Genomic DNA, 18,538 nt, shown 5'->3' with positions numbered 1-18,538 from the left:
ATTGGAGACAGAAGAGCACGAGGTAGAGGTCTTTGACAGCTAAGAGGAGATTTATAGTGGCTTTATATCCTTTGTGTCCTGTTGCTGAAATGTAGTACTGTAGCAGCATCAAGGGGAAGTGGTGGCTTAGTGGTTAAGATGCCAGTTTTGATGATCAGAAGGTTGGAAGTTTGGCAATTGGAGCTGCAAGTGCCACATATGGTGTGAGCTCCCATCACTAATAATAATAATAATATTTATTTGTATCCCGCCTCTCCCTGTATTGGATCAAGGTGGGTAACAACAAACATAAGAATAATAAAAATAAAACACAACAAGTAAAAACATAGGAAAACATATAAAATCCAATTCCCTATCTCCCTCCCACCTTAAAATACCATTAAAAACGACAGTTCCCAACTGGAGAGTGAACATTCCGAGGAGGTCAATTTAGGAATGCCTGCCAGAAGAGATCTGCCAACCTAGCTTCTGCCAACCTAGCAGTTTGAAAGCATGTAAAAGTGCAAGTAGGTAAAAAGGCACCACTTCAATGGGAAAGTAACAGAGTTCTGTGCAGTCTTGTGGCCACATGATTGTGGAGTCATCTTCAGACAACACTGGTTCTTTGGCTTAGTAATGGAGATGAGCACCATCCCCTACAGTCAGTTATGACTAGACATTCATGTCAAGGGAAAACCTCTACCTTTACTTTTGCAAGATTTCTTCAGAGGAAGTTTGCCATTTCCTCTGAGTCTGAGTGCCTAAGGTCACCCAGTGGGTTTCATTGGCTGAGCAGGGATTCAGAGTCTTAGAGTTGTCCCACTCTAACACTAAATCACTACACCATGCTGGCTCTACAGTGAAATATACTACAGAAAATAGTGTGATAATGAACTGATGTATTACAGAATTAGTTGTAATCTCTGCACACTCCAGTGCCAGATAACCTTTGCTGTGATTCAGGGAGATTTTCGGGTGAAATCCCAAAGTTTGCCACAGCCACTCAGTGGAGGATGGTGACTCCAGTTTCAGCAGAGTGATGAATCCACTCAGAGTTCTAATCCAAACTTTAAATAAGTTATCCAGGGTGCTTAATCCTGTCTCAGTACTATGGAAATTCTGGGCAATGTGATTTAGTTTTCTTTGTCAGACAACAAACTACAATTCCCAGTTCCATAGCACTGAGCTATCACAAAGTGGTGTCAAACTGGGTTATTTCTTTATGGAAGCAGCCATAGTCTATCAGAGACAGAGTTTGGAAAAGTTACTTTTTCAGTTCCAGCACCCAGAATCTACCTTATCAGCAGGGCCACTGGCCATTCAGGCAGGTATGTATGTATTTATTTATGTATAGAATTCTGGTCCAAAATAGTTACTTTCTGAAACTCTGGTTCAAGGGGAAATTAAGTCAATGTGTCTCTCTGTGCAGGCGCATTGCATTCCCTTTACTAGATATTCTTTGGTTCTCTTTGTGCTATTGACCATCTCAGAAAAGACGATCACCTAGAGTGAGCAGTGGAAAACAGGCTGTCAAGTAAAGAATAATGAAACTACTGTACTTACACAAAGCTAGTTATTATTTTTCTGGTGTTTTTGTGATGGGGTGAATGAAATGAAAAGGGATATTTCATAGACAAGCGGAAATGTAAGCTATTTATATACTGAAAACTGTCTAGGGGGGCATGATGATGAAGGCATAGTCCAAGTGTAATAACATTAGCTAAATGTAGCAAATAGGAAGGGCAACACTGTCTCTCCCAAGTTATGATTCGATCAGCCCCCACAATGTCCTTGTAACATTTTTACTATTGGAACATAAGAATAATTTCCATCCTCTGTTTGTTTTCACAGCCAGGCTCATCTCACTCTCCCCAAAGAGACTGAGCACGACAAGGCTTGACTAATATCCCATTGGATCATTTCTTTTTTTTTTTCCTCAAATATCCCAGCCCAGCTTTATGAGCATCAAGGTTTTTTTTTTTTCTTAAAGAACAAAAATCTCTCCACCCAGCTCCGTTAACCAAAGCAAACTGAATAGCAAATGCATACTGTTCCTACATTTGTAATATGCTTATTGTCTGAAATGTCAGCAGAACATTGCCTTGGTCATGTTTGATCAAACAGCAAGGAAATTTTTTTCCCTTAAGGAAAATATATGCACACACATACAATTTTAAAGAACTATAGGGCATGGGAATCTATGAAGGTTATGTCAAAACCATGGTAGGAATGATATGTTTGGAGAAAGGATCTGAAGGAGGCTGGAGAACTGGCATCGTGTATTAATACTGTGTAAGACAGGTGTAACGTAGCATAGCATTTTACATTTCTATACCACTTACCTGCACTCTCTAAGCAGTTTATAATCTGTAAGACAATTGCCCCCAACAAGCTGGGTATTCATTTTACCAACCTATGAAAGGATGGAAGGCTGGGTAAACCTTGGAGCTTTGGGGTTGAACTCAACAACCTTGTGGCTATGGTACTAGTATTTAACCACTGTCCCATCAGGGCTCCTTATATTAGTCACAAGGACAAGGATACGAGAAGGGCTATTAGTTTCTTTATTAAACACCATGCTGCTGTTGTTGTGTGCCTTCATGTCATTACCAACTTATGATGACCCTAAGGCTTTTATGGGGTTGAGAGTGCATGACTTACCTAAGGTCACCCATGGGTTTCCATTGCTGGGCTGGGAACTGAACATAGTCCAGAGTCATAGTCCGGTGCTCAAATTACTCTGGCTTACCATCAATATATAGATCTCTTTATGAGATACCATCAGCAAAAATGCAAGGAGTTTACAGTTTGGATTTAGACTGTGTACGAGACAATGACAGAGGGAGGGCAGGAAGGGGGAGGATTGTCAAAGACAGCAGACAAGATGAAGTGGGGCAAGCTATGTGAACAAAGGATGGAAGGAGAGAAATATATATACACAAATAGCAACTTTCTGCATATCTATATATACTTTGACATGGTGTCTTGGATCTCCATGCTTGCCACCACAGCAGTTAGGATTTTGTGTTAAGGTTTCAGATCATAAGGCTCTTCTAATAACTGCTGTGGCACTTAACCTATCACACAACTGATTTGCATCCCACTGGTTTCACAGAATCCTGTACTTAGAAAAGATCACAAGGCTAACAGATCTCATGACCTGTATCATCCCCTTCAGAGATCAAAGCATAGCCCTCAATGCAGCAGAAAGGGGTATCCCACAATAAAACAGGTCCAGGGCACTTCAGCAAGTAACCAATTAGGACCCTGCTCTGGCTACAAAATGGCTAATCGTGGCATATCTGATGAATTATTTGGAGGTTCCAGATAAGCAACACAGGGGCCTTCAACCTTTCTTATCTAGATTAAAATATGGCAGAACCACTCGGGTACCACTAAATCAACATATTGCAAGGGCTTGATCTGGGCACATTTTGACTCTTCATGGCCAACCAGGCTACTTTGCGCTCACCAAGTTCATTTATCAAACTAGCTTTTGCAAGGTTGACCAATTCAGAAATGGACAGATCTCCTTGTCATTCTTCCCTGGCAGGCTCTCGCTGGAAAGCTATGACAAACCTAGAGAAACAGCCATACTATGAGGAGCAGGCCCGCCTCAGCAAGCAACACCTGGAGAAGTACCCAGACTACAAATACAAGCCCAGGCCAAAGCGCACCTGCTTAGTAGATGGCAAGAAGTTGCGGATTGGTGAATACAAGGCAATCATGCGCAATCGACGTCAAGAGATGAGACAGTATTTCAATGTTGGGTATGGGTCCTACATGGCATATTATATTTACTTTAGTCCAAAAAAAAATGTGTAGTGAAATATCTTCTGATGCATGGGCATGATTCCAGGGTTTTTATTTTACAAGGTGGTGCAGTTAAAGTGTCCAAGAAGCAGAAATTTGAGATAGATGTTTTGTGTATCATAGCCTTGTGAGCAACTCACTTCATGAGACTTTAGCAGACATCCACTGTTTTCCTAGTTCAGGATGATGCAATTAAAGATTTGACAGGGATGCCATTTTCTTCTTCACTCAGCATCTGCTCACCCAGTCACTTCAGTACATGGAAGCTGTTGGACAGGGATCAGTAACTTTGGAACTTCTGAAGCTTGTTGAGAATTTTGGAGGGTCAATTTTTGTAAGCAGGTAGTTCCCTACTGAAAAATTCAAGGAGAATCAAGACTAAGATCAACCAGAGGTTTGCTTCCATTTAAAAAAATTAAGATAGTCAAATGAAGGAATGGAGAGCATGTTGTACTCCATATGGTGTTGGAATGTAAATTTCAATAGAGGTAGTGATCATGGGCAACGGTGATACTTGATGCACGTTACAATTCAATTACATCTGCTCTGCAATAAATTTCACAAAAATTATTATTACATTAAATTCATTTATTAGGAAATTCATTATTAAATCAGGGTCTACTATCCTGATTTATGCCAGAGGCATCACTAAGGATTGAGGGGTGCAAACCACACCAAGTGACACCTCAGAGGGGGGTATCTCCCAATGCATTGGTGGGAAGGGGTGTCTTATTGATCTGGCGGCTCTGCTGATCCTGTGGGAAAGCAAGTCTCCTCCCTTTCCAGGGGCTGAAAAAATAGGGGCTGCATACAGCCTGTAGTATATGCATTGTCCATTCTTACTTTTGAGAATGCCTCAGTCACAAGCTGCTTCTGGTGTTGGAAGGAAGCTGGATTTGCCCATCCACTACCATGCTTATGATTGACTTTAAACATCACCCAAAATCATGACATTTGTAAGCTCAGCTTTCAGTTTCTTTTATTAAAATTTGTGGGTCAGAAAACAGGATGGGAAAGAAGAACCCCTCTCCTGCTATTGTCACTGGAAACTATTATTGGGGTCATATTGCTTCTGAACACAGAGATCCCACCCAGAAAACAACCATAGACAATTGGACAAGCTTTGGCCAATTCCCTTTGAAAGGTACCTTTGCAGACAGTAGCTTTTACCCCATCTTGTGGCAGTGAATCCCATTAAGTAACTACAGGTGGCATCTTCAACAAAATGTTGCAGTGCAGAAGGTTTACACTTACCGTTGGAATGACCATGGTATGATCATGCCTCAGCCTTCTTTCATAATAGTTCAGTTCATTCCTCTATCCCAACCAGAATTTGGAAAAGTCATTTATTTGGATTGCTTATCTGAGAATGTGTTTGGCAACAAGTCAAACTTCTCCAAGACCAATATGTTGCCTAGTTCTCAACATCCCTTCTCAACAGCTATCAGTCAAAACTATATGGACACTGGGCATGTTCAGTCTTCGTTGGGATATTGAGAATATTGAGAATGTTCAGTCCTCACTGGGCCTTATCCTCTTTCCCATTAGGTATCCTTCCCCTCTACATTTTTTGTGCCTCTGCATGCTTTGGGATTCTCCCATGCCTACTGATATCTCCTGATATGTGCATAGATGGTGATGATTTGGCTGCATAGTTATCATCAGAAATAGATATACTGTGTTTTCTGTTCCCTACCCTGATTCTATTGGACAGAGAAAAGAAAGTATTTCTTTATACACTATGTGCGATTAATTTATGAAATTCACTGCTGCAAGATTTAGTGATGGCTGCTGCCTGCATGGTATTATGGCTTTCAAGGTTGATATCTGAATTAATGCATAACCATCCCAAGTTAATCGCTTTTGAGTCCCACTGATTTTCCAATATGGGAGTTTAAGTGCAGGTTTAAATCTCTCCTGTTGAAATCAAGGAGACTCTAAAATGCTTTACTGTGACTGGACTGTGCCCAATGTTTTTGGAACGAGAGCCAGCTGTTTGAGTCTGGTTAATGGGTGACAGGAACGATGAACGGAGATGAATCTGTCCAGCTACTGCTAAGTGTCACCAGGCAGTTTTTTAAACAGCTACAGTGTGCATTGTTGTAATAAGGAGCTCAGCCCAGAAATCTGAGCCGCTTAACCCTGTGGTGTTGGCACGTCCAGCGATCCCACTGGTAAGCGCTGAAACAAACATAGGGAAGCTGGCCAACCCTTGGCATCAGGAGATTAAAAAGAGAGGGAGGGGAAGACCTTTTGGAGGAAGAATAGGCAGCAACAAAGCTTCCAAAATTCCACTTATCTCGCCAACACTGATGCTTGACAATGTTAGGAAAAAAATTAATCTTCCAAGATTTGAAATGTTATTCAACTTCCTTGAGCCTGCCTAAATCTGTCAGAAGGGGGGAAATTGAAGTAGTCTGAATTATGGGGTTAGGGAAAGGTGTGCCTCAACTGAGGTGTTTATAACTAGAAGAGAATGTAAATCAGGAGTTGATCTTCGGTTTTCTGAAGAATGTGGTATTTATTAAGATGTAGAGCTAAAGCTGTGTCAATCCTATGCCAAACTGATTGACTGATTTCAGTACATTTCATTCTTACTGTGCATATGATCTGGTTGAAAAACTATGATCCTGTGTGTGTGCCTTCTAGTCAGCTGTCAACTTAGGTTGACCCCATGAATTCCATAGGGTTTTCATAGGCAAGGAATACTCAAGTGGTTTTGCGTATTCAGGCGAAATTAGGATTTTTGAGTAAACGTGGTTCTGGTACATACCAGTGGGAAGTGGCATGGCAGTGGCTATACTAGGGGTCAGGAGTGTGCAGCAATCACACGCTCCTGACCCCTACTATGGGTGGGCAGAGGCATCATGATGCCCTCCTGTCTATACGGGGGGGTGCCATGATGACACTGATGCCACGCAGCGTCCAGACGTCACTTCCAGGAAGTGACATCATGGCGGTGCCATTTCTCCTTTACGGCGCTGCAAAAAAGAAGCCACTTAGAGCCGCTTCTTTTTGGCAGTATGCTGGTGCTGCGTGGTGCAGCTGCTGTGGCACTGAGAAGCAGAAAAGACGGGCGACACAGAGCTTCCCATCTATACCATGCCATGGTGTATTTGAGGCTGCAGAATCATAATAAAATAATAATAAAAATTTTATTTGTATACCGCCCTTCCTACGATCCGGGCGGTGAACAACAATCAAAACAATACAATACAGTGCAATATCAAAAAAAAAACTATCAAAACCGACAATACAAATACAAACCCATTAAAAACAATATTAAAAACCCCATCAACCAGCTACCCTTGCTGTCAGAGGGGGGAGGCTAGCTGGAGTTTGTATTGGGGAAGGCAGATCGAAATAAGAAGGTTTTCAGCTCCCTCTTAAACTGGGCCAGGGAGGTGGCCGAGCGGAGCTCAATGGGCAGCGTGTTCCAGAGGGTCGGGGCGATGATGGAATATGATCTCCTTGTAGTGGAGACTAATCTAGCCCCAGGGACCCTCAAAAGTTGCTGCCCAGATGTTCTGAGGGTGAATCATGGAGGTGGTATCACTGAACTGTATTCATCTGTGATGACACAGTGATCTCTGATGTTACAATGTGCAATGTTTGAACCTATGCCAGACAATGCCATAACTAACCCCCCACACACACACCCAAAGGATAGGAGAGTCTTCACCTACAACTGAAAAGTGTTGCAGTTGTTTTTATATGAGTGCTTAGTTGTTAAAGTCCATTAAAGGTAACAAATGTTCACCTCACCCAGTCCATTGTTGTTGCTGTGTGCCTTTCCAACATATTGCACCGCTAAAGCAATATCATGGGATTTTCTTGGCAAGATTTGTTCAGAGGGGATTTGCCTTTGCCTTCCTCTGAGGCTGAAAGAATATGACTTGCCCAAGGTCACCCAGTCGGTTTCCATGCCAGTGTGGATATGAAGACTGTTTTTCCAGTGTCCTAGTGCAACACTCAAACCACTACATCATACTGGTGTGAATTATTTTCCCTAATCCATACATGTGCATATAGCTCTTTAAAACAACAACAACAGTACTGATGATAGTCCGTGTGAGAAGGGACAAGACCAGAAGCTGTTGGTTTAGCATTTTCACATCATCTTTAAATTCAGTGAGACAGATTAGGGCTTAGTTCCCCAAAATGATTAACTTCAGACTATGGCCTCATTCCCACTTACAAATAAATCAGTTTGTGATCCGAATCAATGGATCAGTTAGACAGCGGAGCATGGTTCATACTACATTTGCCCCACTCACATTTTCTTGTAAAATAACCCATTTGTCATTCACATTGACTGATGAATCGATTCAAAATGGACCCTCTTCAGTGGGTTGCTGATTGTTGATCACATCATAGGAAACTGATCCAGATCCACATCTTGTTCAACCTTGCGTTGAATCAATCAATAAATAAAAGATAGTTCTACTAGCCTATCCTCCTCCTTGCCATGCCAGTTTTCTATATGTAAGGATTTGCAAGGATTTTTTTTTAAAGAATGTGTTCATTATATTCTACACCAGCTGGAGGCTCCAGTATCAGTGGAGTGGTGAACCTACTATAGGCTTTACTTCAGACATTAAAGAAATTATCCATGGAGCTGAACCTGTTCAGGAGTGATAATGTTCAACAACTTGAAAGGCCTCCTTTAAAGTTTGGACTCAGCCCATACATGGATTCATGGCTCTGGTGACATTTGACCCACCCGTGACTATATCACAAACATTGTGTAACATATGACATTTTGGGTAACCAAAAAGGTGGAAGAGACTCACCCTTGTGAGTGCCACACTTCTAGTCAGAAGTGGTGTATGGCCCCAAAAAACTGTGGGATCATTGAAAATTAGGCCAAGGGGAGTAGCTGCAGTTAAGAATCAGAAAAACAAAATAGAACAAAACAGGTCTTTTTTCCCATAGTGAAGCTCCTCCATCTCCTCTCATCTTACAGCAGACCCACAACTTAGAAAAGTAATGTTTTGTACTATAGTTCTCGGTAACCTTTCCATGCTCTGCAGCAGCTAATTCATTCCGGGGCTTACTCTGAATTATCCCCAAAATAGATTCTCCACATCCCAGCTCAGCCACATAAACCCACTGGATGACCTTGGTCATACTCTCTCAGCCTCAGGGGAAGGCAATGGCAAGCCCCCTCTGAAGAAACTTCAAGAAAACCCCATAATAAGTTCACTTCAGGGTCACCATAATTCAGAAACAACTTGAAGGAACACCACTACCACCACAACAACAACGTTCAGCAGCTCCTTGAAAGTTCCACATAAAATCCAGAATCCACCCACACTGCAGAATTCCAGCATTATAATTCCTCTTTAACTGCCATGGTTCCATCCTATGGAATTGTGGGACTGACAATTTCAGGCGGGGTGTTAAAAATTTTCAGCCTGAGTGCTCCAGTGCCTCATCAAATTTGAAACCCCAGGATTCCTTGGTGCATTATAATTCTGTAGTGTGAATGGACCCCTGGAGTGGATTCCCCATCTGTACTGAAACAGGAGCCAACAGCCACTACAGATCTGGTCTGAGCAGTCAACAGACTATCCCAGTAGAATCAGAGCTAGCAACATCATTTTTCTTAAAAAGATAACCTGTGTGCAGGCAAAGTCAGCAAACATCACATATATAAATTAGTCCTCATTCAAAAAGCTTTATAGAGGACTATACATTGACTGTACATCAGAACAGTGCTTTTCAGTTAGACTGGGAAAGAGGTAGGTCTCACTGATCGTCCGTCTCTCCTTCCCAGATAATTCTGCTTGTCTTGTTATGATACATGAACAGATCCCTTCTCCTTGATGACAAGAAGCAAAAGACTTGGAAATGTAAGAATTTCAGTGCCAATCCTGCCCCAGAGGTTTGCAGAATTGTAAAGGACCAGGGCAAGGTTTTGCTCTCCATTCAGCCTCCTCCTCTCCGGGGATTCCCCTCTTGTCTCTCATGGCAAGGCTTTCCATCGCAGATGGACACACCTTTGATGACATTACAATGTGAAGCATGTTCTGCACAATATTATCGCAATTGAATTAGTCCATGCTGCAAGACAACAAAAGGAGCATCAATGCTAAACCCCTTGCTTTGCAGGGACCCTGGAGCTTCCGAAGCATATAAACACAGCCACCGTTCCAAGATTTGAGGAAGGAATTGAGAAGCACAAAAATAACTGGTCTTTTTTTTAAAAAAAAAAAAAAATCTGCATCCATTTCCAAGATGTCAGTGTCTCAAAAAGGAGAGCTTTGCGCATATTGTCTGGGTAATAAGTCTTTCCACTCTGTGCTTGCTTAGGAAGGTTATTACAAGAATTGTCTCCATCTTATGGGAATATCGAGCCAAAATACAGAATTGGATCAGACTTCTGGATCAGAGCTTGAAAAAGTTTCTTTTCAAACTACGGCTCCCAGGATCCCATGCACATGGTGGTCTGTATAGGGTATAAGAAGCTATGTTACACCTGATCTCTGCATTCTTGGAGCAGCATGAACAGTTTGCCATAGCTGAATGCATATATATCTGCATTATCTGAATGCAGCAAAATCCAAAATAATAAATTGTGGTGATACTTTTATGAGATCAACCCAAAAGCACAGAACACTCATGCAATTTCAATGCTCACAGGCTTTTCAATCAGGCATGGATGTTAAAAGGGAATAAAATGTGATGATCAACAGCCATAGACCTGCATCTTTCTTGAGATGTTAATGCTGAGTTTAAGGTGGTGGTGGAAGGAGGTTTGCTGTAGGTAAAAGGATACCTCTTGTTGACCATGAGGCATTTGAGACATAAAAGCAAGACAAGGCAGTAACACCCCCCACACACACACACACACACAAACCATTAAAAACCCAGGCAGTTATCTACAAATTCACATCCTGTATGAGGCAACAAACCTCCCTCATGTCATTCTTCAATCAGTTCAAAAATGTTTCAGGAGTGTGATTAAAACAATAATTGTAGTTAGCATCCTTTATTTTGACTGTTGTTTCTCTGCAAGGTTGCTACAGGCTGTGTACCCCTTAGCTGAAACGCTTGGGACTAAAGGTGTTTTGGATTTCGGGGCTTTTCAGATTTTGTAATATTTTCATATACATATTAAAATATCTTGGAGATGGGACCCAAGTCTAAACATGAAATTCATTTATTTTTCATGCATTGGCATCACTAGGAGATGGGGTGTGGACCACTTCAGGTGACACCCTTAAGGGGAGTGACACCACTGCTCCTCAGTCACCTACATTTTGGCAGAAACAGGCTGTGGCACTCATCTGCTCCCCTTTAAAATGCTTTAAGAGATGTAGGAAGTGGGGCGGGGGACTCAGTGGGAGGAGAAAGGAGTGGCCCCAGAATTGTTTAGAATTAAAATTTCAATTTTTTAAAATTTTTGAAATTTTTATTCTTTTAAAATTTTCTTTAACAACATCACATTTTAACCAAATCTTCACTGTGTATATGTAAATACATTTAGGTTGTACATAAGGTATTGTAATTTGAAGGTTTATGTCAGAACAATTAGCATTACACTCATATACATTCAGTGGTATATGGGAATTATGTAACTATAGCACAAAAAAGCATTACTAAGGTTTCTATGTGGTGTGAAATGGGAGGTCAATGGAGAAGGGGTGACACCATGAGTTACCGCACCAGGTGACACCAACCCTAGTGACACCAATGGTTTCATGTACACATAGACTGAAGGTAATTTTATACAATATTTTAAATAATTTTGTGCATGAACCACAGTTTGTGTACATTGAACCATCAGAAAGTAAAGGTGTCACTATCTCAGCAAGCCATGAAAAAAAGTTTCAGATTTTGGAGCATGTCAGATTTCTGATTTTGGGGTGAGGGATACTCAGCCTTGTACTGTGTTATTAAATGAGACCTTTCACTGTAAGGAGCTGGGTGGCAGTTCAGACCTCCAATAATTTCAGTGTTCAGTGTTTTCTTTTCCCCCTGTTGAATGTGCACAAAGTGATAGCAGAGAAGCAGGGGGAGAGGAGGTTTTGCATGTTATATATATTGTTTGGGATCATCTGTGACCCCAGAACATGAAGTTAAGAGCTTATGAGAACAAATGAACCATTTATGAGAAAACACCTTTAAATTTCTTTTATGTTCCTCTTTCAACAGACAGCAAGCACAGATTCCTATTGCAACAGCTGGCGTAGTCTACCCAGGAGCCATCGCAATGGCTGGAATGCCCTCTCCACATTTGCCCTCAGAGCACTCAAGTGTATCCAGCAGCCCAGAGCCTGGGATGCCTGTTATCCAGAGCACTTATGGTATCAAAAATGAGGAGACCTCTCATATCAAAGAGGAGATGCAGACCGACGACATCAATGGTGAAATCTATGATGAGTATGATGAAGAGGAGGATGACCCCGATGTGGACTATGGCAGTGACAGTGAAAATCACATTGCAGGACAAGCCAACTGATAAGGGGTCTCAATTCTTGATGTTGATCTTGGAGGACTTCAAAGGAAAGCCCCAACTGGTTTGTGACCCAGTGGCCAAGCACATGAACTTAATCCTCAAACACTGACTGTTACTTAAAACTCTTAGTCTTAACTAGTTGGGACGTCAGCTGATGAATAGACATCAGACCTGCATCAAAAACTTTTAAAAAGCAAAACAAAAAATTTAAAAGAGACAAAGGCTCAGAGAAAGAAACCATGACAAGGAGGACAACTCATGATGGCAAAAATGAAAAAAAAATTAAAATAATGGACAAAAATAAGCTATGGGTAACATAATGCCAGTAATTCAGCTGCTATACCCAAGCACTGAAGTCTTACCCGTTCAACCTTTTATTATTATTTTTTTCAAATAAACTTTATGGCTGTTTGTTCTACAATGTTCTAGAAAATTCTCACTCAGGTACACAGTGCCAACAAGTGGCTTGTGAATGTGTTCTGTTGTTTTGTGCTACAGTTTAAAGAAAAATAAGATTTTGGGGATGCACCTGACCAGGGGGGCGGGGTGGCTGGGGAAAAGATGATAAAATTTTTTATACGTTCCCCTTCAGCTTTCCCACTTTTTTCCTTTCCTCATTCCAGAAGTAGAGTTCATGGTGCTTATGATTCTGGCTAGAACATGGGGACCACACCAGTTTTGGCCCATGTGGCATTGCACGGTTATTGCTCAGGGGCAAGGAAGAGATCCGAGGGCATGTTGTGGAGCAGCTTCAATAAACAAGATGGCTCAGCAAGTCCAAACTGGTCAGTATACAGGCTGTAGTAATGGAAAAAAGGCTTGCAAATTTTCTCAACTGAGACACTCCACTGAGGAAAAGAATCAATTTGAATTTTTTGTCTATTTGAAAATTTTGTTTGCTTAAAAAGGGAAAGGAAAACCCAATACCTTTCTGTAGAAAGAAATATATTTTGCACAAAGGACATTGTTCCCTCAGCAAAACATTTTTTAAGCAAATGAATTTTTAACCCACCACCACCACCATAAAAAGTCCCAAAATGTGAAAAACCAACAAAAATGTCCATAAAACTCTCCCAGAATCTCATCCAGAGAGGAAAACACTTTTCAAATTATTTGTTTTTGTATGCAAGAATGAACTGCGTGAAGATTTACATCCCCAGCAGACTGTAATAACCCTTTGCATGGTTGCACAGTCTTATAGTCCATACTTTTGAACCATATGAAGCTCTCTCAGGTCAGGTCAGTTCATTCATCTGTCTAGCACTGTGCTACCTGCTTCAACAGACATTCAAGGATTTGAGCTCTGGAAATGTAAATTGAACCTGGGACCTTTAGCAGTTCAGGGCTTGGAAAAATTTCTTTCTGGACTACCACTCCATGAATCCTCTAACCAGCATGAGGGGCTGGATTCTGGAATTATAGTCCAAAAACAACATTTCCCAGCTTTGGTGCAGACAAATTCTCCTGCCCAAAAATGCATAATTGAGTTCCCCAAACTGCAATCCATTGGATCTACATCTGGCTATCCTTCCTTATTATTGTACAACAGTCCTTTGATGAGTGTACTTGGTCATCAGTTGCTACTTGACAAGTTCATCTTGGAAGACTCGCATGCTCTTCTCCAATCTGGAGCTCTTCTCAGCCTTGATGAATGTGAGCTGAGTATGTATTGCCACATGAGCTACACTAGTTATACTGTATTTCTGTTGCCACTACACCAAACAATCAGCCCCTTCCTTCCTACACAGGACCTCCTTTTACCGATTCCACACCAGACATTGTCTTTGAGCAAGTGCCAAATCTGTATTCCCTGACTGAATGACTTCCATTTCATGTTTTTTTCCCTAGTTGATTGTCTTTTTCTTTGTTTCTTTCATATCATCTTCTGTCTTAAGTTAGAGCTGTACTGTGTCTTAGACAATCTCTTTGGAGAACCTGATTACCAGCAGCTGGCAAAGTTAGAATTTTTTTTTAATTAATTTTTTAAAAACTTTAAAGGAAACTGTAGGTGCTGTTCTCAGGTAAAGCAGAGAGAGAAAGAGAGAAAGAAACTTAAGGTTTTTTTGTGGGAAAAAATGATACTGCATTTGTGTATGTGTTGTGAGTGCTAATGGTATTAATAAGAAACAAATATTCAGACCATTGTTAGGGAAAACTTACATTACTGGATTATATTTCCCAATGACTGAGTCTATATGGCATCATCCTTGGTTTACAGTTTGAATTGCTACCCATAGGAGTAGATTTGCAAATGTTTGTGTGTTATGTATAGCATTGAGAAGTTTTAAAGAATAACTTCCTAGTATGATATTTGGGTTCAAAGAGTGAGGATGGCCACTGCCACATTTCCAGACTTTAAGGCAAATAGTAACCTCTTACTCCTTTATGTGGTGAGGTTCTGAACCTGTAACCTTTGAAACATGGCCACCAAAACTCTCACAAATGGCACCTTTTGTGAATCTGAAAAAATATATAGTGTATGAATATTCATAGTGAAGTTGAAAACATTACTTTTTTTGGATTGTATTTCCCAGAATCACACAGCTGCCATTGCCAGTATAGTCAAAAATGTAACTTTTCCAGTCTCTGTTCACTTAATGTGTGTCATCATTCTCCTTCCCAAAATGCTCATGAAGAGAGAAGGATCATATAGATTCAGCAAAGCAAGACATATCCCACAAGCTTTATTTCATATGGTACTGGGGGGGGGGGTCCTTTCATCATGTGGTTATATGCATTACTACAGGTAAGACTGGTTGCTGTACTAGCCATGCATTGCAAACATGACTAGCTAGCATTGTCCCAGCATCATTGACCCAGTGTTATCGTAGTGTTGTAGGAAGTTTCCACCAGTTTCATCCAAGGCAATTTAGCATCAGAATTTGCATTAAATCTGAGACATTCCCCAACCCTCCTGACATGCCAACCTTGGCTGGCATCCTATTGAGCAGTTAGCTAGATTTATGCATTCATAACTGTTCAATAGTCATATTTATAATTGTGGCACTATTGCCATAATTGCAGTGCCCCCATAAAAAACCTCAACAGTTAGCAGCCACACCTAGTAACAGAGGTCTCTTCTGTTGATGATCAGGACACTGCTTGTTGACATTTCCAGCCAGTGAGCTGTGATGCGACAATCAGAAACAGGACTCATTTTGCAGTTCCTCATTGCACTGCAGCTCACTGAGAAGAAGAGGCTGGAAACATCATCCTGTAAGTCGGCCAGTCACAAGCTTCTTGGTGTTACTGCTAACTGCTAGAGTCGGTTTGGGGAAACAGGTCAGGAGACAATATGTAGTTGTGCATTAGTAACTACATCAGTGATGTAGGAGCTCAGTCCTTATTGACACATACAGTACATTATAATTCAGGTCCCTCCAGGTTAAGGCTAGCCAAATAAAATTGGTGAGAAACTATCAGTTGAATGGAAGAGTATTCTCATAGGCAATTTGAGATGCAGGCTACCAGATTAATAAAATTTATAGTTGTTGACTTACCTATTCAACAGTTGATTCAGTGGTTCCAATCTAGTTGGGACTAATAATTAGATTTATTCTGTAGCTGCATGTTGTGGAAGAGGTTTATTCTGCTGCTCAGTATACCAATAAGAATCCCATCCGAAGTGGTTTACTACAACAAATAGCTAGATAGAGCTGAATGTACAGTAAGATTATAGCACAATACAAAATCCAAGTGGAATTGAGGGCATCCCATCATCCCTTTGTAAAAACGAAAACAACATCTGTCCTTTACCATTGCTCAGGTATTTTTGACTGTGAGTCAACCGTGCCAGATGGAATATCAGAAATTTGGAGAGTTTGTTGAATAATGCTAATGGACAGTGTTCTCCCTGAATGATTTATAACTCCAGTGATTTAGGTCTGAGTAGCCATGCATAGGATTGTGTGTTGAATGATGCAGAGCCAGCAAAACAATGGCAACCCAAACATAGAACAAATTATGTGGGGAAAGAGGAAATCAGAAAATATGTTTAGTCTGCATTGCTTATAAAGGTTGGGAAATGTGAGTTGTCTCGAGGCAGAAGTCTGTAATTTGGCACAGACATGGCCAGAATAATCCCTTTTGTGTCTGCTTCAACCAGCACATCTCAAATCCAACCATCTCTGTCCTTTACCATTGCCCTTCAATGCAGGCACACAGCTATAGTCAATGGCAGGTCTTCACAAAAACTGCCACTGTTTTACATTTCTGAGCCAATTTGTGCAAGACTGGTGTCCTTCAAAGGGTGAGGACTGTGCATTGACTGAGAAGTCAGAATGCTTCCCACCTGACAATCTTGACTTGCCAATGTGTTCAGAGCTGGGATTAGGATGTTCCTAAATTTGCAAGGAAGTGTACATCAGTACAATTATGTGCCACAAGAGGTGTGCGAATCATGCAGCCCTCCAGATTTTGGGCTACCACTCCCAGCATTCCTTACTATCAGCTACGCTGGCAAGTGTGCTGGAAGTTGCAGTACTACAGCACTGAGTGAGCCAGTAGATGCAAAGGATGATCCCCAAGGGCTGCATAATTCCCACCCCTGCTCTAAGTCTGTTTTTTAGTTGCATGAGCATCTATATCACTGGAATATTAGTTCAACATTGAGGAACATTGGATACTGTTGTACTTGCAAGATGATATTTCTGAAACCCTAAACACTAAGAATGTTGCAGAACATCTTACTGAAAAATTCAGCTGATGGGGATATTTGAGGAAGTAGGACAGACAAGGCTGGAAAAAGAGAGAGAGAGATAAAAGCCAATTTAAGAACTGATCAGTCAGTCTCCATTCATCTTTATTAATCCTTTGAAAAAGTATACACTCATAACAAAATTCTATTGCAAATGTCAATCTCCGTCTGCAAAGTCAGTCCCATTGGACAGCCAGGATGTGTGATATTATTTATAATCCCACTGGGCTAAATTCAGTGTTATTCCTCCCAGGAGTAGACCCAATGAAATGAATGGAAATTTTTGGTCGCAGATAACATAGATCCCCTGGATTTCAGGAGAGGTACTGTAAGTAGGACAAATGTTGGCTTTACTGAGCAGTTACCATCATTGTCTTTGCTCTGATGATTTCCACCCTTCTTTCAACAATCATCTTTCTTCTCCTCTTCCTCTCCCTCCTCCTTCTCTCTCTGTCTCTCTCTCAAAATATTTAGTCTGGGTTGATTTTCAGAGTAATACATCCTCTATGCCAGAGATGTTTTGTTTTGTATTGGTTCTTGGATATATTTGCTGACTATATGTGTCGGGTTGTTTTTCCCTTTTTCAGTCGCACTGCCTCTTCATGCTAGTGTTGTAATGGTACGTAAAATGATGATAAGAATAATAATGGTCAGCTGTTCCCATATAGTAAATTATGCATAATTTATTTCCCTCTTTTTCTATATTATGTTGTTAATTCCCCCCCCCCCCCCAATATGGTAGTTACCACAAAAGAAAAGTACTGCTGTTAAGGTATTTTTTAAAAATATATCCTTTTGATACAAACATAGGAAAACAGCTGCAGTTTCTCCATTTGTCACTCATCCTATTTGTTTGTTTAATAATAATCTGAAAAAAATAATAATTTTGTGCCCATTTTCCCATCAAATACAAATATTTCTTGGGATGGGTGAATTATGTGAGTGTTGTGTTCAATCTTAATTAACTTCACTCCTGTCACTCAGTCGGGATTATTTAATGAGACTCTAGAGCCATGCAAAGCACTCTGTTTTAAAATAAAGCAAACTTTTATATATATAAATATATATATAAATATAAATATTATGATAAATGTACAATGTGAAAACTGAACATTTTGTTCTTTTTCTAAAGAAAAAAACATAAGATTGTTCCCTTTCTTTGAGAACAAAATATTTCTCACCATTGTGGGTTCAGTCTCACAACTGATGGATGCTTGATTTCCACCATCTTAAAAATACCATCTGGATTTATTATATTGATATTGGTCAACCTGAATACTTTGTTTTAGCTCCACGATAGTTCCACCAAGGTAGGCATGGTCAGAACAAATCATAGCACACTACTTCTGAGAATATGGTCTTGAGTTAACATTTGATGGAAACACTTAAAAATGTGTATATTTCCACACCACTAGCATTAAGGCTAGGTTCGAAAATGAATGGTGTTCTTTAATGTTGATCTAATCATCTTCCCAGGAAAAAGAATGCATTGATTTCATTTGTACAACTGGCTGTCCCAAGTTGTGTTCAGCACACCTATGCTTGCAAGAATTTATTGAATAGGGCTCAAAGCACTGGAAAATCCT

General features: G+C 40.6%; 1 protein-coding gene across 6 annotated transcripts in view; it reads left to right on the top strand.

The window, feature by feature from the left end:
- SOX5 (SRY-box transcription factor 5) overlaps nt 1–12,677 on the top strand; it is a 537,054-nt gene extending 524,377 nt beyond the window's left edge. For all 6 annotated transcript variants that reach the window (XM_042470201.1, XM_042470204.1, XM_042470199.1 and 3 more), the window contains 2 exons: nt 3,533–3,749; nt 11,953–12,677. In XM_042470201.1, coding sequence (XP_042326135.1) covers nt 3,533–3,749; nt 11,953–12,259 — 524 coding nt within the window. In that variant the 3' untranslated portion in view covers nt 12,260–12,677. The remainder of the gene's footprint in view (nt 1–3,532; nt 3,750–11,952) is intronic.
- Nucleotides 12,678–18,538: the final 5,861 nt, after the last annotated feature.

The sequence above is a fragment of the Sceloporus undulatus genome, chromosome 5, assembly GCF_019175285.1.
Source record: "Sceloporus undulatus isolate JIND9_A2432 ecotype Alabama chromosome 5, SceUnd_v1.1, whole genome shotgun sequence".
NCBI lineage: Eukaryota > Metazoa > Chordata > Lepidosauria > Squamata > Phrynosomatidae > Sceloporus > Sceloporus undulatus.
This window is presented reverse-complemented; position numbering and strand designations above follow the sequence as displayed.